The sequence below is a fragment of the Atractosteus spatula genome, chromosome 2 (genome assembly GCF_055471065.1).
Source record: "Atractosteus spatula isolate fAtrSpa1 chromosome 2, fAtrSpa1.hap1, whole genome shotgun sequence".
Taxonomy (NCBI): Eukaryota; Metazoa; Chordata; class Actinopteri; order Semionotiformes; family Lepisosteidae; genus Atractosteus; species Atractosteus spatula.
This window is the reverse complement of record NC_142707.1, coordinates 55,093,782-55,118,779: the sequence shown is the minus strand read 5'-3', so window position 1 is coordinate 55,118,779 and position 24,998 is coordinate 55,093,782. Positions and strand designations below refer to the sequence as shown.

Genomic DNA, 24,998 nt, shown 5'->3' with positions numbered 1-24,998 from the left:
ACAGTCACTGCACTGCACATAGTGCACTGGTGATATTCTCAAGTATAGTAGGGCCGAAAGTCTGTGGATTTAACATGGGAGAATTTGCTTATTCACAATTTGGTCTGGCTGATGGGGCAGAGCTGGATGAAACCAAGCTGAAGGTTAAGCGCAACTTTCAGTTGAAGGGCACAAGAGACTAGGATTGAGAACATGAACACAGCTACTAAGCGAGACTCGCCCTGGGTACCAGCATCCACCTCTCAATGTTATCTTGTTTTTGTACTGCAGTGAGGTCTCCCGGTTCGGTAGGGGAAAGACCAGCTGCAGATAACTTTATAGGCTCAGTGACAACTGCACTGCCCTCTTCCTGACAGTGGGGTGTGCTAATCACAGCAGCAGCAGAGAGAGCGAGAGAGAGCGAGAGAGAGCGAGAGAGAGCGAGAGAGAGCGAGAGAGAGCGAGAGAGAGGAATTCAGGCTATTTTAACTGAATACTATACGTTTAAGATTACTTTTTAGTTGCTCCATGTTATTTTATGTAGCCTAAAGCTTATGCTTTAGTACTTTAACATACAACGGATATTGTCGTACATCATGTGGCAGTAAAAGGGTGGGCTGGCATATATGCAGATTTGGCTATTCGTGATAGTCCTCTGAACTAAACTCTCCAGAATGTCAAGACACTACTGTATTCCATCCTTGGAATACGGTTTTTGTATTCAACTTCTATATAAGCTTAAATCTCGTTTCAGAAATCAAGCTCCATGGCTTTACCCTAAAAACTCCTGTTGAAGCGCTTTAAGAAGGATATAGTTGAATGGAATGAAAATGCAATCAGCTCTGTTCCACTCCTTACCAAATTAAGAACTATGAGAAGATTGTCCTCGATCAAATTTGTAATAAAAAAAAGGTCCTGCAGGGCTTCAAACCTCAACCTCCGTAAAGAAAATCAAGACAAATGCATACAGATGCTACATTCAAAGATAGATTTCTTATTCATGGTGGTTTTATTCTTGCCCACAAAGCTTCACAAAATGCATTCCAAAATGTCACATTTCTGTTCAACACTTCACACCACCTGGAGATTTGCAAGCCAGCAATGTCGGCTATAAAAAAAAAGTTTACTGTGGATGAATGCGCACGGTAACAGGTTTACCACGTCATTCCTGTGCTTGAACTTCAGCAGCCTTTTCTCCATTTGCCATTGTGTAATCATGCAGAGTAGTGCACTAATTATAAGCTGAAAAAGCAAGAGCATAAGCACCCTAGCTGCAGAAGGAGAGCCTAGGCCTTAGACAGTACATACAAAGGGGAAATCCACAAGGCCTTTTACTCCAAAGCACAGTCCCTGCCACTGTGTTCATCAAACAGCTGCTTATTGTTACAAAACTAGAAATACACATTGATCTGCTAAGTTTCTTTGGTTGTTTATTTCAAGTTTTGTAAGACTTACGATTCCTGATAAAATGGAACTGGTGACACTTCAGAGGATATGGCTTTGTGAACACTCCACGTAAAAAAATCAGTTACAGTATGGTGGTTCTTTTTGTTTAATGATAGAATAGGTAAAAATTTTGTTAATTTCATTAGGTCTGTTACAGTAAATCTTAGGACTTGGGTGAAAGAAGACTCATCCCAAAAGGTGAAAAGCGTCTCTAACAAGATGTCGGCTGTCTGACTTGGTGCTCGGGTAGTACAGGTGGTCAGTGTGGCAGCGGGCACAAGACAGCCAGCATCTCAGCTGAGAAAAACAGATCTCCACACCCTCACTTTAAATTCAGTAGCACTGCTTTTTTAACATGCATATTTTCTATTTTAAGAGGTTAACTCATTAGATGGTTAGCATCCCTACTGACCATGTCAGGCAAAGCAAATCTACATTGTGCCATACACGTTTTTGCTGTGCTTTTACAATGACATTGACTACAGGATCCTTTCCAAAGAGGGGCATTTTAGAAACTAAATACAGCAATACCATTCTCAAAATTAGGATATTCTCTAATTCAAAGAAGCAATGCAGTTTGAGTGGTTGTTAATGCCCATTATGGTACAGAATGCTGGACACAGTTACTCTCTGCTTCCATGTTTCAATGGAAAGTAAGGCAGTGGTTTCAATATATTTTTGTATATATATATAGTTCCGTCTTTGCTTTTAGTCATTTGCAGATTCAATAAAATGTACAACCTTTAAACGAGAACAAAACGCTTTTGGTAATATAAACATGGTAAACAAAGAAGCCAAGTACAGAATCAATACGATAAAAAGACAAAAAACTGCACTGAAATTAAAAAAAAAACGATCCAAAACAACATCAGCATCTAATGACACGGTTGGCAACGAAGCAGAAAGGATGGTAAGTAAAATGTTTAAGATACTAAAGGTTTGTGAGATGAGACTCAAAGGAGAACAAACAGCAGGAAACAGCCTCCCCCCTCGTCCTCCGCTCACTCCAGCTTGAGGAGCTCCACGTCGAAGATGAGAGTGGCGTTGGGCGGGATCACTCCAGGATGCCCTGTAGCGCCGTAAGCCACGTCTGGTGTGCAGGTTAGCTTGGCTCGCTGGCCCAAACTCATCTATGAGGGAAGAAACAGGAGGAGGCTTGTCACAGCTGGAGCATCTCTTCTGCATACACAAGTACCAGAGTAACGGCGCTGCTCTCAGGACGTTAAACCTATTTCTTTACCGCCACCCCACCTGATAATGATAATGTCATTATCCCTATACAATTAATACAAATTAGCCCTATACAATTTCTTGCATTAGGAATTCGTCTTTTCGCATACCCCAGCTTTTCTCCATGTGACACAGACACACAGACAAGGAGAGAAGCTTGGGGTCAGAGCGCAGGGTCAGCCATTGTACGGCGCCCCTGGAGCAGTTGGGGTTAAGGGCCTTGCTCAGGGGCCCAACGGAGTAGGATTCCTCTGCAAGCTGCGGTTTATTGAACCGGCAACCTTCCAGTCACAGGCGCAGATCCTTAGCCACAGAGCCACCGCTCCGCCCTAACCTTACCTGCCTCCAAAACAAAAGTGAATCAAACAGGCTCTTGGGATTAGTGATCTGCATCACCTGTAAACTTCTGGAAGGGTCTAAAAAGACGCACACAGTATGAGTCCACTTAATAACCAAATTTGATGCTCAGGCCAGACGTACTGCTGACACCAACCCTAAAACCACTGCTGGAAACACTTAAGTGCCCGTGGCAGTAAGGACATGACATTCAGAGAACACCAAGCCATCCTGAAGCTGCTGGAATACGCTTACCAGCTGTCTCGTCCAATAAGTGGAATCAAAAGGTTTGTTAAATGTTTCCTATCTAATACCTGAATTACTAGAAATGAGGTGTTTTACACCTTTATTTCTTAAAAGTGTATTAAAAGGGATAGCTTGTGACATAAGAATATAGAACAGATTACAGTGAATTTAACTCTTGATTTCTACCGACATACGACAGTACCCATCTCAATTTGATCATATGAGCAGTTCAAGTTACTGATTCATCACCGCAGGGTGAGAGTCACAAAAGCCACCCAGCAGTTATTTGATATTCACAGCTCGTTACCTGCGCCACTCCTTCCTCCCAGCCCCTGATCACCTCCTGTCTGCCGATCTTGAATTTGAAAGGTTTGTTTCGGTCTCTTGAGGAATCAAACTTCTTTCCATTCTGTAGCATGCCTGCCAACACAAAAGCAAACCCTTCCTTACAACAATGAATCCCTCACTCAAAGCTGTTCCAACACGCCAGCTCATCAAGGCAATGTATCAGAGCAAACCGTTTTTAGAAGCACACAGTGTATTATCCAGTCTATGTGTACTCAGTGGATCTAGTGTTCAGCGAATGTCCAGGCCATGGCAGAAATGAGACAAAATAATGAGAATGTGGGGACAAGTCTTGAGCATAACTGTAAAAAGGACTCTGCCCAATTCCTATAACTCCCAAAGGTCTTCCATGCCGGGAATGAATATATTAAAGGATACAAACAAAGGAGCCATTAAACCCAGAATTTATGCAAAAGCACTACTGTCTTGCAACATTTTGGTCCCAGAAAAAACAGGTGGTCTTTCTAAACTTGGACATCAATCCACCTGACAGTGATACTTAACACTGTTCATCACCCCCTCACTTCCCTCCATTGCAAAAAACCAGGTGGGCATGCCTTCTCCCAAGCCCCTCTCCCTACTTTCAGACAAAAGAAAAACTCCCAAATTAATAAAAGATCTGCCGATATCCCACACCCATGAGAACTAAAAAAAACAATTTAGTTCTCTGAACGAACTATTAACTCCACTCGGAGAACAAAAAACACACATTCTCTCAATCACAGCTAACCTGGGCTCCAGACCTGTCCAGCCTTTCAACACATGACTCTAAGCATGCTGGGATGTGCCACCTGTGTGGAAACCCTTGCTCTCAATTTACTTGGGTTCCCTCAACTGTTTCAATTTTTGTGTTCAATCGTTGAACACTGCTGTCTTGTTAAAAAGCAAAATGCCTGATGGCTCATTCCACAACTGGAGAAACTATATGCACTACTATATTAGCACTAACTGCAAAACAAACATGAATCAAATGGGCTCTGGGGATTAATGATCCGTGTTGCCTGTAAACAGCTTGAAGGTCTGAAAAGGCAACACACGATGTCTGATTTAAAGTGAAAAGCAGCTCAGGCCTTAAATCCACTGTAGAAGATATGTATAGTATTTTTAACTGGGGAAACAAGCAGCCAAAGGCAAGTTAAAAGAGAAAAAGAAAAACAAGACAGAATACTACATTTTTTAAATTTAGAAATTGCCTTCCGTGTTGTCAAAATGATAAAGTATGCAATGTAACAATTCTCAAGCCTAGTCCTTCTGACAGCTCACCGTCTCTGATTTTCAGAAATCCCTTAATTTTTAATTTCCATAATCTGTAGTTTCATGTTGATCTATTAATATCTTAGTTATTAACTTAATAGCTAGGGAGAAATTAAGACACTTGGACATTCTTTTCCAAAAGACCCGAGTTTCAAAACAAGTGGATTTATCTTTACTAAGGCATTAAAATGGAACAAGAGGTAAAATATTATCCGTCATTGTTATTTACTCTTATATAATGGTCTACACAGGATGTGTAGAAAAAATGGTTAGTACTCTGCTGTAATATCTTTTCACCTTTTCTGCAGAGGTGCCGTCACTCATAGACACAAGGACTTTCACAATTTCACACGTCAACCATCAAAACAGACAAGGACTACATTAAGCTACTAGTGACATTCTTATAACAGTGTAGCCATTTCTAAAACATTTAATATTTTTATCTATATTACAACTTTCAAGTAAAAAAGATAGGAATTAGTGCCCACCCCCCTTATAATAGCAATACTAAATGAACTCCGGTGTAGACAATTGCTTTCACAAGTTAATTGGCCTCCACCTGCCTTAAATTGTAGCGATTCACATGATTTCAGGATAATTCAGTTGTTTGTGCAGGTTCCCCCTGCATTTTAAAGCAATGGTGGGCATAAAGAAATGTCCTTAAATATCCCGTGGAGCACAGTCAAGATGATGAAGATGTGGAAAGTGTATGACATCACCATGACCCTGCCTAGATCAGACAGTCCCTCCAAACTGCGAGGAGCCAAGCAAGAAAGCCTGATCAGAGAAGCTAACGAGACCAAATCGCAACTTTGAAAGAGCTACAGGGTTTTATGGCCAAGGCTGGCCAATGTGTGCCTTGACAATATCCCAGGCACTCTGCAAATCTGGCATATGGAAGGATGGCCAGAGGGAGGCCATTACTGACAAACAAAGCAATACTGTCAAATGTTTTGTGATCCGATGAAAAATTAGAATGGAACTTTTTGGCCTAAATGCAAAGTGTTACATTTGGCAAAAACCCAACACTATATCTCCCGCAGATCGCCTCTACTGTGAAGCATGGTGGTGGTAGCATCATGTAACGGGAATGTTTCTCATGAACAGGGACTGGGGCATTTGTCAGGATACAAGAAATAAAAAGAACGGAGCAAAGTCCAGAAAAGTCCTTGAGGAAAACCTGCTGTCTTTTGCAAGAAGGCTGAAACTGGGACAGAAAGTAATCTTTCAGAATAACAAAGACACATAGAATAACTCAAGCACATAGCCAGAGCTGAACTGGACATTTCAAGGACAGAAAAGTAAATCAGTAATACAGCCCAAAGATTACTATCCATCAACTTGACCGAGTTTGAAAAGGTGGGTAAAGAATGGACAAATTTGGGTGTGCAAAGCTGGTATCCCAACAGATTCACAGCTGTAACTGCTGCCAAAGGGGCTCTAATTCTGACATTTCAGGTTTGCATTTATTAGTATTTGCATTGGTAACAATTCCCCTGAAAAGTGTTTCCAGTCTCATCTCTACTCTACAATCTTCATTTCAATGCATGAAACGCAGAGACGCTAATGATAAAATGTGAAAAACAGGTGTAAGTTTCTATGCCACAGCTCACATGTTTGAAAGAGCCCAATCAAAGCTTACTCTGTGGGAACACCACTGCGTTACAGATGGATGGAGAAATGTTCTGGAAAGTGCACCTCCATGTTGTAACAGGAGGCAAGGCTCCGTGCCAGGGGTGCTCACTCCCAGTTCCTCAAGGCCTCAGCACCCACTGGTTTCCCTTTCACCCGAGTGCTTTACTTCCTGATTGATCAACCTGACTGAAGGACACTCCACTGTTGTCTGTATGGTAGAGGTTTTAAAAAAAAAACAACATGTAGAGGATTTGCTGGGTTGAGGCCCTCCGGGACTGTCTCACACAATTATTTCTACCTTAAAAACGTATTGAATCTTCCTTATAGCAATAATTTCAAAAACGTATTAACAAAGACCATACTCTATAGTGATGTATTGCTATTGATTTAATTAGAAGAGCTATTTAATTGTTATTATACTGCACATTTCTTAGTTCAATACGTTTATACCAGAGAGAAAATTACCATTTCGGACAGATGTCTTCAATTAAGCCAGATTTTAATTCAATAGACTCCTGAAGTGTTTAATTGAACATACTCAGGACCGGAAAGCAATAATGAGTCATACTCATCAAGCTTGAAAAGCAACAACTTTGTCTGATCCACCCTGGGTGGATATATGCATTTACATTTAGAGTGTATGGTTACTCCTGATCAGAGGGCAAAAGCATACAAGAGAGACAGACTCTGGTTTTCAAGTGATGTTAAGTGTTTCCATGCTATAACAATAGAACGCAAATCAGCCTTTTCATCACAATCCAAAAAACAGTGATAGCAGCAGGTGACAATTTAGAATATAAACCGCATACTCCTACATGTGGGGGATGAAACTAGAACCAACAGGGTAAATGGAGAACACCAACTATACGGAAAGGAAGGGCTTTCAAACAGGGGTGGCTCCTGCATCAACTGAATAAAATCCCTACATGCTTAGAGCAGGTATGAAAACTTTAGACAGGTTTCTACGATTGTACCTCAAGAAGGAAACCTCAGTGACTCTGAAAGAGGGGTGATTATGGGGGTGTGTCTGGCAGGAGCCAAGACCTTGACTTTCAGATGTTTCACAAGCAGCAGCGTCCAAGACAATGTCAGCATGGAAGAGCTGTGGAGATTTCATTGTACTGATCGAGTCCAGTGGCATTAGTATTTCTGCATCAGTACATTCATCTAAGACCAGGTTCGTTTGGATATTCATTAGTTTGGAAATGGTTCAAAAGCTTACTAGATGGTTTAATATTAACAACACTCAAGTACTCACTGCTCCAACGTGGCACCTCTAACAACCTGAGTATATGCTTCTTGCCGTGGCTAACAGGCTGGGCAGGTATGATACGGAATGACATCCTCACACACATCCTCCTACAAAGTCTCCCAACTTTATATTTAGAAATGGACATTGGTGTAGTGTGCATTTCTCACTATCATGTATAGCCGAAAGTGAACTTTAAAAACCATTAAAAAATGTGTTAGAGATATTGGATACAAAAATGGCTTATTCAAAGTTTCCCAGCACTACATAGCAGTCCAGAAACCACAAAAAAATAATTTGTCACTTCAAACGTGGGATACAGATTGGTACAAAAGAAAAAAAAGTTTACTGCAAGTGCCAGTATTAGCCTAGTATTCATTTTCTTACAGAGCTAATGAACTGATTGCTGCCAATTTTTTAGAAAAGAAAATGAACAATAAGTGATACCATGATTTTGAAAATTCCCCATACATAATGTCACCGATTCAGTTTTCTTTCCTTTTTTGTCACAGCTAATTAAATGGAAGAAATTAAAAATGGAAGTGTTTATGGGGAAGCTATGCATTCTTCATTTGAAACAAAAGTATTGTATTCCAACAGGAAGATTTTAAGACCCTTTACAACTTTCAAAAGCACATCCTAAGTCTAAGATAAGACATGAAATTCAGAAAATAATTTCCTGTCCCTGAGGAAGGGTAATTAAGATTCTCCTAACTGCGATCTTACTGTACACTTGACACAGTAATGCTAAAAACAAACGCCAACTGAAAAATAGGACACTGTCCTAATTCTGTGGGTTATTATGAACTAAGCAGGCCACTTCTTGCCTCCAGCCAGTCCCCTAGAAATAAAAAATTTATACATTGAGACACGCACACAAAGCACAATGGCTCTACATCTGCTCCAAATTAACTGGAGTAACATCGAAAACATTCTCCAAGATAAGGTCACTACCCTTTTCAAAATGATGCATTTCAAACCAATAAACACAAAAATAGCTATAAAGAAACATCTGAATTTAACAGACAAAATTCTGCAGGCGTGTACACTTATTTACTTTTTACTTGTAAACACTTTGTTGGAGCATTTCTTTCTCAGAAGCTGTGTTACAACATGTAAAGATAAAAAAAAGTCTGATTTAATGTCTTGATTTCAGGCTGTTAGACCACATAATTGTGATGCTTTGTGAAGGGTGTGTAGACAATCTATAGGCACTGTATTGGACATGGTCATAGGCCACTACCCTGCTGTTCAGGAGCTGTGGCAGATGATGCAACCCTCCTTTTCTTCTCATCTACTGTAGGTCTCCACAGTGAGGGCAGGCAAAGATCTGACCATCTTCATCAGCTGCCTTGAGGATAAGAAAGGGATCGGGGTGCATTAAGTTAAGAGTAGTGCAGGTGGGTAGCTGCGGCAGCATGCGTAGGCTGCAAAGAAACAATTGGTTCATTCCATGCTAAAAAGAGAAGAAAACACAACGTTTAGGCCGCGGAGCCTTCTTCAGGTGTAAGAGGAGGTGTGTTTCAGCATGGAATAAACCTATTGCTTGTTCCAGTAAGTCAAGACTACTTCAAGATTGCAAGGTGACTGGCTAATCATAAGGCCCTGTTGCACAGAAGCACTTCACAAGAAGAAACAGACAAATACTTCATAGCCAGACGTGCTCAGACCTGGAAAAAATGATCCCTTAAAATGGGGGGTTGTTATTTCCAAGCTCACACAGAGCAAAAACTAACAACACTTCTGCCAGGGTCAGCAGAAAAAAACAGCTCGAGAGAGCTGGCATGTCGCCTCCAAAACTAGGGGATGCCACCTTCTCTCTGTGGGCTCCCTCTACCTCTCTAGACTAGAATGCAAAGCTCTAGAGATCCTCGCCAATCATTCACACCCTGCCCAGCCTTTTTACTTTCCTCCACTCAGGTAAAAAGCTCGGGTCTATCAAGACCAGGACCACAAGGCACCTACCCAGAGATCATGAAAATCAAACCGTACTTTAACTTTTGATATTTTTGCATGGCTCATTGTTATTCTACCAGATCTTGCGATTATTAATCTCACTTTTATTTTGTGTTTATTACTATAGTGCATTTAGGATGGTTTGTGAATGTATTAGGTGGATGCATTCCATTAAGAACTTTATGTTGTATATTATAATTGCTGTTTTTTTCAAATTATATGAGCTCACTGATCTTAATACCATGCAATTAGTTATGGCAATAAGATGCTGAGTTTGAACTTCTGATAAAGCTACTTTTTGATCCACACATTTTAAGTACGCTATAAAAATCAATTGACAGACATCAATCAATTGATAACCTCAGCAGTTATTCTAGAGAAAGCCTCATTTAAATGTCCTTTTCAATACTCTTAAAGGGTTTTAATTTAATTATACATGTATGGCTTAGAGTGGTGAATTGTTTAACTTTTCAGGAAAATTATTACCCCTCAAAACAGCTGTCTACGTATATTTTTAAACACACAATGCTGGCTTTTCCGTGCATTGTTTTGTTGCTTTTATGCCTTTTTCCAGTCTACTTCCTACTCTCCATTAGTCCCCTGGCCATCACCCAAGCAATGACCTTCGTCCAAGCTCTGGGAGGCGAAGGGGTGACTCCACTACTCCAAACTTCCCAAGCGGATCCTAACAAATTCCTGCAGCACAGCAGGCTTGTCTACCGTCTCCATCTGTGCAGAGAAGGGGAAAATGCAGCAGTGTGAACTCTCAAGGAAACTGAACAAAGGTCTGCATCACACCCCTAGCCTAGAATATCTAATCACAGAATCTTCCAGAGATTGTACCTTTAGGAACTACAAAACCACTCCCTCTGGTGGAGAAATTCAGTTACAGACATAGAACAATTATAGATCAGAAACTTCATGACTTTCGACAGCACCTGACTTTCCGACATACACCACAGGATACATACAAGTAACCATTCTCAAAGGCCACACTTTTTCCACAATGGTCATACATATTTAAATATTCAAATTAAAGCTCATGAACAGCTATACAGAACTAATACCTTTGAAAAGGGTGCATTCCTAAAGTGGTTCCATATTTTTTAGAAGCTTAATAAATGAGATGGTTTAGACAAAAGCTTAAAAAACATCATCCAGGTCTTGGGACCTTGCACCACCCAAACAGTCTACAGTATAATGGGTCCTGAGTATGAAGAGAGTATAAGTCTTATTGCTTACAAAACCCCACAATTCATCACATTCTCTGCTTACAATGCCAAGCAACTTCTAAATAACTGGAACTGCAATAACCAATTTAAGTGCAGCAAACTAAAGCCTGAAATGGGTGTACTTTATTTCTGGTAACAGGAGCCCCTGCAGCACATGTTGTAGTCATAGTAGATTCATTATGAGGACACTAACAGTACAGTTCACACCACAGAACTTTATTACGAGTCCTGTACTAATCTGGACATTGTGAAATCAGAACATAAACAAGAGAAAATACTTATGATGGGAGAGCCTCGGTCCAACTACCCATGTTCATTTAAAAGTAATTTAGAAATTTGGACAAAAATCAGAATATCCATTAACCCTTAAGGCTCAGTGTTCCCCTCATCGAAGCACTTTGGGGCTTAACTGAGCAATTGAGTAAAGTCATACTTCTAATTTATAAATGAGAGGGGATTTAGTTTTACCTTTAGGAATAACTGGATTGGGTCTCTCAGGGACCAGGGTAGGAAACCCTTTTCCTAAAGAACTCAGAATTCTGCTGAGCAACTGCAGAGCAAAAAACGAGACAACAGACTGCCTAAAACTAGGAAAGAGTGACAACTGGACCAAGGGCAGGACAGGAGAGGAAAGAATGGCAAAGGCAACAGCTACTGCAGACGGGCCCTCCTCTCAGTCACTTCGACTTCCTGGTAAAGCATTTGTGCCCGACTGACCTAAAACTATGCAGTGATGCAACAGGGTTTCCAAACACTGGTTCTTGTTAGTAAGAGCTGCAATGAGAATGTCTGCATTCTAGTACTGTAAATGTCAACTACTTGAAATCAAAATTACATGAGCCTTCATGTTTACACAACAGAACATCCATAAAACGTAAAACTTTCCAATATATTTCTTAAATGGAAACACACAATTACATAGTTTTGCATAACTAACTAGGTTTAAACAGAAAAAAAATGGTGTGCAGAATACTTTTGGCAAGTATTTTCCTTGTTGTTCAACTTGGAGCTAACAAAATGCCAACCCTCCTTGTACCATGATCCCTGACGGGTAAAAAAACACATTCTTTATTTTAAATCTCATCAAATACACCCTAATAGGAAGAGGACAGCTAAGCAAAGAAGTAGCTGTCCATTTACAAATAACCCCCAAGAAAAACTGAGGGCCTATATGTGTCCATTTGTGATTGAGCACTGGGGGAACCTTTGGTTTATTTAACAATTTAAAAGTCATTGGTTACACCACAGCTGCTCTTTTGTAACAAACTGGAAACTGCTGCTACTTACATACTGGAATAGTAATATTGTAGTGCAACGTTAATGAAAATTCAAGAGCACTAGAGATGTCCCAGCTAGCTGATCTGCTCATCTTACAAGCTGACTGAAATGCCTGGAGTTATAAAGGCTTGATTGCAAATTAGCACGTTAAACTTGAGGCTGTGAATAAGCATGATGCAGAAGGGCAGTTGGCGGAAAAGTGCTTCTAAGCGCATGTCCCGTAGTAAAGAGTCCCTCTAGCCTTCATCAAGGTAGTGTGTACTCACCTCAGACCAGATTTATTAGCCTACATTTTATTTCACATTTCAGTATTTGTTCAGTATCCATCAGGGTATAAAATAAAGTTACCGATTAGAAAAACCTCAGGTTCTCATTTCCTGCTCAACCTGCCTTTTGACATTGGAATAACAAAAATCCCATAGTCCTACAATGCCACAAAAAAACTTGTTAAATCTAGGAAAAATTATTAAGTGGGGAAAATGGATGACTTCTCAACATATCCCACATTACATGTTCTGGCAAAATATAATCAATGTCACCAAGAAATGACACAGAGCTCTTTTCCATTACATTTTTCCCCAGGAGCAAATCAGGCAGCACCTGCAGTGTGACAACAGAGAACACAGTTCATTGTTTTAAACTGTGGGAAAGTAAATAAAGTGAAATTGTGCATTATCCAATCGAATCACACTCCAGAGTCCCCTCCGACATCCACGTAATTCTACCAGCACTACACAGGGTGAGGGTGATGGATGCCCTCATAATAGGGTAATATCTCCTGGTCCCCGATCCAGAATTGCACCACCACGCCGACTTGGAAATCCCTGTCCCCCACCCCCTGATGGAAAATCACAGCATAGGTCACGTTCATGTTGCCACTTCTGCATAAATGATCCCTTAACAGTCGATGTTATAGGAATGACTGCGTTTATAAAGCAAATGCCAGATCAACATATTGGTTGTGGGCAACGTTGACATGAGTCTATCCACTTCATTCCACGGGTGCTTGGGGACGGGATTAAGATCTGGCAACACAGTGGCCTGCTCTTAACGATGATGCAGACAGTCTTAGCTGCGTGGTGACAAATGCTATCATTTTGAAATATTAAGAGGTTAAGCTGCCATCTCCGTAACAGATGGCAACAACTGTTACATTCTCAATATCTATGTAACCCTGTGTAGAGAATTTGCCCTCACCAAATGAGCCATTCCTCAAACAGGTATTATGCTATCTGCCTGCATTCTACTGTTGACATGCAAACTGTAGTAGAGACAAATTAAAAGCAATTCCTTGATGGCCAAGGGTTTTCTTGGTTTTTGACAGCAGTGTTACCGCTTTGAAACCTGATCGGCAGATCCCAGAATCGGATGGGAAACCTATAAGGAAATCCAAGCTGCTGCTGCAAATTCTGTTGGGGTCACGCCTCCAGTATGGCGACCAGGGATACTGACACTAATGACAGAGTAGTCAGCTCCTTGGTTAACATCTCCACGAAAGGATGGCACCTCTTGCTATAAAGACTCCATGGTAGTTTGTGAAACTGGTTACAATTTGATTAATCAATTAGACAATCATTTCCCTTGACATACACATATTCCACCGTAAAAACACTGAAAAAACTCACTGAAATTAAAAGGCAAAGGACAGCTGCGCACAAAAGATTGAAAAAACCAGACCATAAAAATAGGGTTGTTACAAAAACCCAGAATGTACAAAGCCCTCGAGGAACAGAGTCCCAGTTCCCCGCTGTAGTTGGTCTTCCAGAATATTCAACTATATATAGTGATATAATAAAATAAAAAGGTCAGGTCAACAAACACAGGAAGTGGTAGTGGATCCTCAGAGCAACAGTCACGTTCCCGCCAGCAGGGCTCCGAGACAGTATCCCCTCTCCCCACACTGCCGCCTTGCTGCAATGGGATTAAAACCAGCAGGGCCCTGCAAGTCTGCGCCAGCAAACCCACAAGCACATTGCGACGTTTTGCCATGCAAGTCCTAATATCTCAAAAAGTCCTAACATTTTCTAGAGGACGCCCTTTAACCCGACTATTATCATGCTCAAAAAACTCACTAAGAATGGTTAGAGTAGTGTACTTGCATTTTGGTTTGAGAATTCATGATGAACTTCTAAAATGTTTCAGTATACTAGACGGCTTTCAAACAAACCACTTTAGATGACAGCCTGTGCCGTGCCTAATCACTAAAGCTTAAGCAACAAAGGAGTCTTTTCCAGATACTAACTTCACCAGCGCTGCAGACTGAAATGCTTATCGTGAGGTGTCCCTCAGACATGAGCCCTACTTGAAGTTGCAGACAGCACAGCTATTTTTACTGCAGTCTACTGTAGCTGCCTCCGAGCCCTGGTGGCCCGACAGCAAATCTCTCCAGATGGGGATTATACGAAATATGATCATGTACAGTATCTGTCTGCAGTCTGTCCATATATAAATCTGTTTGCAGCTTTCACTAAACGTCTCGTAGCGCGTGTTATGTAATACTCAATGCAAAGCTGCCAACAGATAAAATTAGGCAAAGCAGACACTCCATTTGCTAAAATTAGCAACAGAAAATGGCAACTGCAAAAGAAACACTAGAAGCTTAAGGCCAGCTACAGAAAGTCTAATGGGGTACCTGGCAAAGTGATGGAAAACCACATGGGCATGCTAGCCAACACCACAGTTCAAGTGAACTAGACAGTCTTGATCTTGCTGCACATTCAAGCGATTCCTTGCATATGAAGCTTCAAGGTCAAAGAATCGTGAGCTGAAATAGTCAAATCTCCACAAACCACGAGAAAGACTGAAGCCTGTCAAGACTACAGAACGATAATGGTCTAGGTTTGAGCTGCAAAGGAACAAGTCATAGGTTTATTCCATGCTGAAAAGAGAAGAGAGAAAACAACGTTTCGGCTGTGAAGCCTCCTTCAGGTGCGAGCTGAACAGGCAAGGCTTTCTGTTCATGTCTGCATTGTTGGTGAAATCCTCTACAATGCTAGAAATACAAGCGTGTTTACAATACTATACTTCTACAGTATCAACACAGTAAAAGGTGTTCAACCCTTTTTAATTTAGTTTTGTGGATACAGCATGCAATAATGCTCAATCTTATTATGGAGATGAAAAGCAGTAGGCATGACCCTTTCTTTGGAAAAAAAAATTTTCTAGCCAAATGATAGCTGAAACAACGCATCTGCTGTGTGAAGAGCGCCTAGGAGAAGAGCAGGATTTAAATTCATCCATCTGTTTTCTAACCGCTTCATCCAATTCAGGGTTCCGGGGCAGCTGAAGCCTATCCCAGCAAGCAACAGGTGCAAGGCGCGATACTCCCTGGATGGGACGCCAGTCTATCACAGGACATGCACAGACAAATACACATGCATGCACACCAGAACATATAAACCCAACACGGATAGCACCCCAACAACTGAACAAAGGGACCCAGGGCCGTCACCACACCACCCATATTTAAAATTAGAATTTGAGTTAGAGAAAATTTTCTACTGCTTGTAATGATGCTACTTCATTTGCCAGGGCAAGCTGTGGTCAGTACTAAAGCAATTCAAACAGGGCTGCCTGATAACTGTGCATAGGCAGCTCGTTCTGAAAATGCACTGTGCCACTTCGGCACCAACAGCCCAGAATCTGGACAATGACCCATCATGGGTCTGGTACCACACTGCCCTGTTTGTTCCACAAACAGATTCCACATTAAGAGCAGATCCCCTTTTCTACAGAAAACAAAGATTAAAATAATGGTTTAATATAACCATAAAAGTCTTAATATTTTGAAAGCAATCCACAAAAATGTTTTTGCATTTTGAGATCAAATACATTAAGCTACCCTAGATTTCAAATGCATTGAAAATAACCACAAATGTTCATTTTTTCAGCTCCTGATTATCAAGATGAAACCTGCAAAATCCCAACCTGTGCCAACTGCAGTCATCTTAATTAAAATGTGTAATCGTCTCAGCCTGTGAAACAGGGGAACAAATATAAATAAAGGATACTGTATTTGCTGTAGCACTGACCAACTGCTTAAATGCTGATACCAATTGCTAGCATCGAAAGACTGAACTATTACAGTACATTTTGATAACTGTTGCATAACGTTATGAATATTTAAACTACTTTATTCTTGCAGTTATACCCACTTCCCTTACATAACTGCATCATCTGAACTAGTGGGAAGTTTACTAGTGGTATCTACAATGTGCGTGGAATAATAATTTGCATACGTGCCTGGTATTGGGTGTCTGAGCAGATGATATTTGTACTTGTGTTTTTTTAATTTTACCATAGCAACAGCTGAAAGACATTTGCATTTAAATGCATTTGAACCCAGGTGTTCTTTAAATTAAAAAAAAATGACACTTCAAAAAGTATAAGAGGACCACATACTGTACCTCAATTGCTTTGCAGTCATTCTGTGTCAATTCAACAAGCTAATAACACTATATTATCAGACTTGGATACAGGTCTTTCATTTCAATATTCTTGCCAACAGGAAGTGAACATTCAGCACATCTAGCTCGTTTTGGTGCCAATATATAATTGTCCCAGGATCACTAACGGACTCATTTCCTATAGGCTACAGTGTATCGACTAACAAAGCAGTCAGCTTGCTCCAGATTCTGCACATTGGTGCTTCCTGCTCTCAGATCGGAAGACACTTCCCCTTTGGGTACAACAAACTAAGGAATGTTCAAATTCCTTCTGTTCTCCTTTTGTATACACAATGTTATACAAGACCTCATTCAGAATATTTGTGACCAATTTGGTCACCACATTATAAAAATATACTGCTGCACTAGAGTCGGTCTAGGGCACAGAGACTACATACATTCCCAGGCTTACATTAACAGGATAAAAGAACTGATTTTTGTAATGTTAAACCAAGAAGACAATTCAAGTATGCAAAACCCTCAAGGCACAACTGAACCGACTGGACTTCTTTTCTGACCCAGGAGTGAAATATGAACCAGAGGGCTCAGGAAACTGTAGAAACTGTGGGAAAGTGCATTTGCAATTTAAACCAGGAGACATTTTCTGTGTTGCGAGGATCTGGATCCATCACCAATGTACAGTACCCACATGCGGCAGCTTAAGCACCTGCAGCATCACAATACAGCAGTTTAGTAGAGAAGCGAGAATTTCCTTCTTCAGCTGAACTAAAGAAGAACTTAAGAGACTAGAACGAGCAAGGACACTGTGCAATGTAGCCAGAAGTTAATACTCTTACTCTCATTACCTATAATGACCAAAGAGTTATGACCTTAGTTGAACACCTTTTCCAGATGACACAAGGTCTTACAGCACACTGCTTTATCTTTTACTCCTTTCCCCTCGACCAGTGTCAGACGAGATCTGTCTTGCAGATGGCAATGCTGCCGTTGCTGTATGTAGTCAACGCAGGTCCCCAGTAGCTCTCACCTGATCGTCCGAAAAACACCCCACCAACGCAGGCGTGCCCTCTAGTAGGCATTTTTGACAAACTGAGTGAGAAAGCGTTTGGCAGTCATGTCTAGTTCGGTTGCTGAAATCCCTGAAGATTTTAGCATTACTCGCATTGGAAAAAAAACAATCTGTGTAACCTGACTTGCACCCTCCCGATTTCATTTCACCCCTTCCTGCTCTTCCGCAGTCTTGAATTCCCGCAGCATCAGGCGAAGCCTGGCCTGAAAGTATCCCTGAAGTGTCTCCGATTCGGAGCCGCCGAGGCTAATTTCAAAATTCACACTCCTGACTCATAACATCTCGCCATTTCCAAGCTTCCCACAGCTCTTTCCAGTCCTTTATTCGCTCTGCCATGTTCCAGTCGCTCACAGTCCTTCACTACCTATCGCAAGTATTTGCGTTAACATCCTCATAAACGTAAATCTGAAAGAGTAAACCACCTATTGTCATCATCGATACATCGTCATGCATATTCAAGTGATGAGTCTACAGTACGGTACATATTTCTGAAGATTACTGCACTCAAGCTATAAAGCCACATGCACTATGTTGATTTTCATAAAAATCCCTACAGTTTACAACAGAAAACTGCAGTACTATATTCTTCCATTGTCCTTCTGTGGACAATGATATAATGTGATTATATGTTGATTTCTATGGTATGTATTACGTATACCAATGGTGAGTATATGTTAAAGGAGAGCTTGTTTCCCCACTATATCTGATTTTTTATTATCCATGGGGCCATTCAAGATTTAACCCTCCCATCATGAATAAGGACTGAGGTGAACAGCGGTCTGTAGCACACTCTAAACACTATGCCCTTTGAATGTTTTAGTATGCCACTGACCAGCAAAGGAAACAAGGCATTACATAATATAACTGTAGGATATTGATTATAATGCTTTAGTGTCATTTTACAGGTGCACAAGCAATAAATCAGTTGGAGAAATTAGTGGGCACAGGTCATGAGGCACTTGAAACTGTAGTCAGATTAAAATAAACACAAAGAAACCGATATGCCCTTCTTATCAAGGGAACAGCAGCTTGGTGCCATCAGGATTTTAGAGGCTAGATTAAGTCACCTCATAAGGATTAGCCAACAGTGGAACCATGTCCTCATTAGCAAAGTATCTAGGTTTATTGTGGAACACTCTGAAGGACTTCAGCTATATAATTTATATTATAAATATAGCGCAGACGTGGACTGGCATATCACACAATGGGGAGTTCCAGGTGTAATGGTCTGGGCAGGAGTGTTTAGTTGCTAAAGAGCTCAACTTTCAACCTGACTGCATGACGCTGAACCGAACCAGTCCTTTGCCATCAATTGTTGTCCCTTCCTTGCAGGCTTCTCCCTAATGTCACAATATTTCAGCGGACAATGAACTCCCTCTTCTGCCAATGTAACAGCTTTCTTCCAGATGAAAATGTGATGATTAGACACCAGACCAGTGAATGTTAGTAGGACGAGATGGGATAAATGAGTAGAACCTATGGCTTCAGAAACCAATGAAGAGGTACACACCTTTCCTGGATCTATGGGATTAAAGGGACAATCTCATAAAACAAACGCTGTGCAAAGCATGCATTGCAGATGTGCAGCTTGTACTGCTTCCACGGTGGCCACACACATTATTAGCCTGCAATTTCACAGAAACCAGTAATCTCCATGGTCCCTGTTGACCAACCTTACAGATGACAAATGTTAAGTCAGCTAATGAATTTATCTACTCAATAAAATGTCAGTACATCTGCTACAAGTGTTGTTTTCCCTACAACATTATGAATAAGCTGCCAGTGTAAGCAATGTTTTTGATACTCAGTATATAATACACCGAAGCTTATAAAGTTAAACTCTTATTGCAAGTCTGCTGGGGCAGACCTTAAGACCGAAATTGCCATTTCTTGCACACTCTTTTGCAAGAGAAATCTGTCAGAAACCCCATAAGAATACAACTTTTTTTTTTAGCAAAATAGAAAAAAGGCAAGCAGTTATACAACACTGCAAGTTCAACTCCAAAATACTTGGCTTTCACTTCAAAGAGCATTCTTTCCCTTTTGTAATCAAATTTTTAGGGAAAAAAAATGAAAAGGCTAAGAAGAAGTCTGCATTACCATCCTTTTTGCATCACGACTTTAAAACCAGCCATCCATGCGTATATCCACTCCCTACATGACCATTTCTTTCATACCAAATAAAAAAAAGACTCCTAGCATTCTTAATGTGGCCCAGTAAAAGCACATCATACATCCGTTTTGGCAATATAACAATAGCAAAGACCCTACATTGTCCATAAGAAAAGCTACAAACAAGAGGTGGCCATTTGGCCCATCCATCCTGTTTGGTTAAACACGGACAACACATTCATACTGAATTAAGCAATGTGTAATCTGAAATTAACCTTTCAGAGAACTATGCAGAGAAAGGCTTATGGTCTGTTGACTAAAACGCATCTTGCATGAAAAAAAAGCAAAAATACCTCTTCACACATTTCCATTGTAAAGTCGAGCAAATTAAAAATAAATCCACAGTACTATAACAGCATTTTATAATGTAATTCATTATAAAATGTAAAAATGTTTTAACATTACTCATTTTTTAAAAGCTCAAATTTTACACACCTTGTTAGCATAACATGGTATTTATGAACGCTCCACTTAAGAAAAGTAGAAGCAAGGATATTACAGTAAGAATTATGTTGTTAAAGATTTCCACTATTTTCGGTTGTATTGACACTAACCTGGCATCTCAAGCCGCAGTGTAAAGAACTAGGAGAGCAGCTGAAATGGGCTTCTCCGAGAAGCAGCATACCCCCGTAACACTGAACAGGATGTCATAGCTGAGACCATTCTTGACCTCCCTAATGACGAGCGGTCCAACATGGCTCCTCTCGGTGTATCTGGGTGAGAATAACCAACTAATAAATAAATAATATAGAGGGTAGAGAAAGACACACTGCGATGTCCTCAGGTGTGAGTCACCAACCACGCTTTCCCAGTTTTAAAAGGTACTGCACAGCTCATTTTCTTTGCCTTCACTCCTTCTCCATCAAGCCATGGTAATACCACGCGACTTCAACCACTGCCATCTGAGTCAGGACTAAAGAGCGTCTGACCTGGGACTCAAGACAACAAGCCAAGAGAGAGTGAGTCCATATTGAACAACTTTGACTGCCCAAGATGCTCTCTGCAGCAGAAATAATCTTGCGCGTCGCAAATCGACTATTTTGCGCGTTCCAACCAAATTAATACAGTTGAACCTTTTTGTCAGCAGCCTCGATAATTGGCTCATATTCTGCAATCGCACCACAGCTGGGATGAACTTAGTTATCCTCCACACACCTCACTTACATCCGGAGCCGAATTGGACACCCAGCGCAGACTGGATTTTCAAAATCAGTGTGCAACATTAAATGTTTTACATCCCGGACGAACAGTGGCCTGTGGCAAGCTGAGCAACACGCTCTCAGCATCCTCGGACATCCCTTGAACAGAGCCAGCCAGCTGAAGATGAGCTCCAACCACTGTGACAAACCCAGCCCAACCCCATTTTCAGTGGGGAAATTAAACTCTACAAGAAGCGTTTGGCCAGACAATCAGGGTTTCGAGGATTTGCTCTTCCCATTATCTCGAGAGCTAAACTTCATTTACACATTCGATAATGCTCAGTCCATTACAGTAAACGAATAAATTACCTGTATTTGAGAATACGAATGTGACTAACTGCAAGACAGTGGTGATATACAGTGGAAAGGGTATTTATTTGGACAGGAAAGTGAAATGCCTGTTTTGCCGTGTACTTTTGAAATTTCAGATTAAAATATAAACATGAGGCAAAAGTACAGAATGTCAGCTCTTTTATCTGCATAGTGGGTGAATACATGTGGACGGGAACGTTGTCGCCCTGTAGGACATCCCTCCTGGGAGGAAACACTGCAGCATGGGATGAAAATGACCATTCAGTACCATTAAGAAACTATTAGCTTTGACCTTGCCTTCTAAGGGAATGAATACACTCAAGCCACACCAGGAAAAGCACTCTACAACATTACAGAACCACCAGGACCCTTCACCCTTCACCAAGTACTGAGGGCTGGTCGCGTTCTTCAGGTTGGTGCCACACGTGCGCTCATCCAATTGTGAAGAATGATTCAGCTGACCCTATCGCAATTCTCCACTGCCTTTGCTCCTTGCACCACTGGACTCACAAACATGCATCACCAGTTTTGATGTGTATTCGGTAGACTGCAGCCCAACTATAGTACCCACCCCTGGAGTTCTCAGAAGACCGTGGTTGAAGAAACTTACTAGGTTGCACGCAGGTTTATGTGTACAATCTGTTGATCTGCAGTTGCTTGCCTGTTTTGCCTTGCAAAATACTGCACTGATACGGCCAACCTGGATTGTGTTCCACCCACTGTTGTCCCTTGTTAACGAGATCTTTACTGGGATTGCCAACATCACTTTAAACACTGTTGCTAAAGAAACATCAATAAGTTTAGCCATCTTGGTCACCATAGATCCTACCAACCACCTCAATGTGGCTTTCTATTGCCATCTGTAATTAATGGCTAGCATGACTACCAGGCTTATACAAACTTTAATATGTGACCTAATAACCAAAGTTAACATCGGAGGGTTTGTTTCAGGTCAAATTTTGACTACACCAATTCAAAATGCAAAATTCCTTCAAATACAGATTTTCTTGTATGTTTAGGATCTGCTGCATGAATCCATTTCACCTCAGTGTTTGAGCTGACTGGTTAATCTCACAATTGCCTGTAGAATTCACTTGGAACGAATCCCAATAGTTCAATCAACGATGGCAAGCTCTCTAGGTCCTGAGGCAGCACCACGCCTGATAGTTGGGATAGGTTCTTCAGTGTTTGAGGCAAAAGCCAAATCTTTTGCACTGTGGCCAAGAGCTTTAACTTCTATGTCCAGAGAACATGTAGGTGTAGGTGATCTTTGCTGGACTTGAGAGGGGCAGCAATGTTTAGAGGACAATGACTTCTTCCCAGTTTTCATGAAAGGATAACCATTTATATTCAGTCTTTTCCCCGATACTTGAATAATGTACATGGACATTAGCAGCAATAAGAGAGGCCTGCAGATCCTTACATGTTACTATGGGATTCTCTGAAAATTCCTGGATAATTTTCTGTGTAGCTCTTAGGAGATCTTGGCAAGACAACCAGTCCTGGCTAGAGGCACAGCGAACATGAATATTTTCCATTTGTAGACTGTCTGACAGTTGATGGATGGAGCCCCAAATATTTAGAAATGGTTTTGTAATCCTCTCCAGACAGATGAGTATCAACTACTTTTTCTAAGGTCCTAAAATCCCTTGTCACATGACTAATGAACTCATGCACCTGCTGTTGATGCTGTGGAATCATTGTATTTAAAATATATATATACACACAAACACACACACACATACACAACATTGATATAAATGCTTTTGGTTATTCAATTAAACAAGGATATCATAAGAATTCGGAATTCCTATAATTATACTAGGGGTTCACAAACCTTTATTTCTATATTTCAAGTGTTTACAAAAAAAAAACACTAAGATGAAAATACTGTATTTCCACACCGGCTCTACCTCAGGTTTCAACAGACAGCATATTCCAAAGTGAGCCACTGCCTTTTTGGAGATGGACAAATAATGAAATTCCTCAACTACACCCATTGCACAAAATGTTTTCTTCCTACACACATTTATAGGCAGTAATTAATCTGTAACTCATCAAATAAAATGTCCATTGCACAGTGGAAAAAGAATACAATTCCTGTAAGTCCTATACAATAAAAATCCAGATTTGTTGCGTAAATAGGAAGCATTGAAACAAAAGCACTTTTGTTTTTCGACCTTACAGACAGCACACGCACTGCAGCTGCACAGTCACTGGGCTGGAAGGAGTAAGGGAGTGGAATTAAAGCTCAGACTGTCTGCTACGTCTTGGCCAACAAGGTCAACGTCACGGCTGCCAAGGTCTTAATATAGTAAATGCAAGTGCGTTGGAACAATGGCCCAACAGTCCAGCTGGTGCTGCTTGGTCAGACACTGTAGAAAAAAAAATAGTTGACCCATTTCAACAACAGTGACTGCCATCTGACAAATGAAAGAAAATCACCTAAAATAACCATTTCAATTAGGAACTTGTTTTTTAAACATGTACAAGAAACCACTGTGCTTTATCCTAAAGCTATTAAATTTACAAATGTCTAAAGGGTTTTAAATCTGGAGTGGCCAATCCTGGTGCTGAATGACCAGCGTCTGCAGGTTTACTAGGTCTCTATAAAATAGCAGCACCTGAAGAGCCGAGAAAAGCTTTTGAACTGGCTCAATTAAGCCTAGTAACTAGCTTATGTTTGCACTTTAGGGGTTGACATGAAAACCCACAGACAAGCTTGCCCTCCAGGACCAGGACTGGACTGTCTTGTAAGGTTATATTGTCCTCGGTGGCTGACCGGACTCCAGTGAGCTTACAGCCCTTCCAGCGAGAGCTGTACTCCCATCCATCCGATGCTTTAACTCGGCTGCTGATGCAGCAACTTCACCGTGCAAAACAAGTGGATGGCTCATCGATCAAGATCAGTTTGTATCCTCACAACTCCTATGGAAATAGGACAGTTGCAGCAAAGGGATATTTATTCCAAACATTTTTCTAAACAGAAAACGTACTGCAAGATTACCTTATACTATGATCTAGAGTTTCTTGAGCAAGCCAATGTCATCTTCCAGAATCACAGTATCTTGACTGCTCTCTGCACTATACACTAAATGAGATCTGTAATATTTATAGCAGAGGTTTGCGCTACATTTTAGTGTGTGACTTCTAATCCTAACGCTATTAATCCCAAATCTAGGATTTGCCTGTACCTAGCATTTGAAAAGCCCTATAGAGATTAAATCAAGGGAAGAGGTAACCAAATAACCAAGAAAGAGACAAGCACAGCCATCGTGCTTGAGGAAGACTGGTCACTGTCAGTTCCTGAAATAGCCTACGTCAGACTGGTGAGCTCAACATCCAGAGTATTTTTTAACCACATTCATCTACATGGCATCCAATTGGACTTCTGAGAGAAAATAAATTAGGCTCTCCACTTCATTTTCTAAAACTGTCCTATTGGAAAGATAATTGGTTTCTGCTATTTAAACAGTTTTGTACAGAAAAAGAATTTGGAGTCTCCCGTCCTCAGATTTAATAATTCTAATGGATTTATTTCAATTTTCAGACTAAACTCTGAGCATTTCTTATATACATATACCACTAATTTTTAACCTTGTATAACTTCAGCTACACATACGAATCCTATTAAAATGATTAACTATTGGTGTT

General features: G+C 40.8%; 1 protein-coding gene across 1 annotated transcript in view; it reads right to left on the bottom strand.

Moving 5' to 3' along the window:
• Positions 1-969: 969 nt before the first annotated feature.
• Positions 970-24,998, bottom strand: part of fkbp1b (FKBP prolyl isomerase 1B) — a 42,878-nt gene continuing 18,849 nt past the window's right edge. The window contains exons 3-4 of the mRNA XM_088909504.1: positions 3,545-3,657; positions 970-2,555 (exon numbers count right to left, since the gene is read on the bottom strand). Coding sequence (XP_088765630.1) covers positions 2,427-2,555; positions 3,545-3,657 — 242 coding nt within the window. The 3' untranslated portion in view covers positions 970-2,426. The remainder of the gene's footprint in view (positions 2,556-3,544; positions 3,658-24,998) is intronic.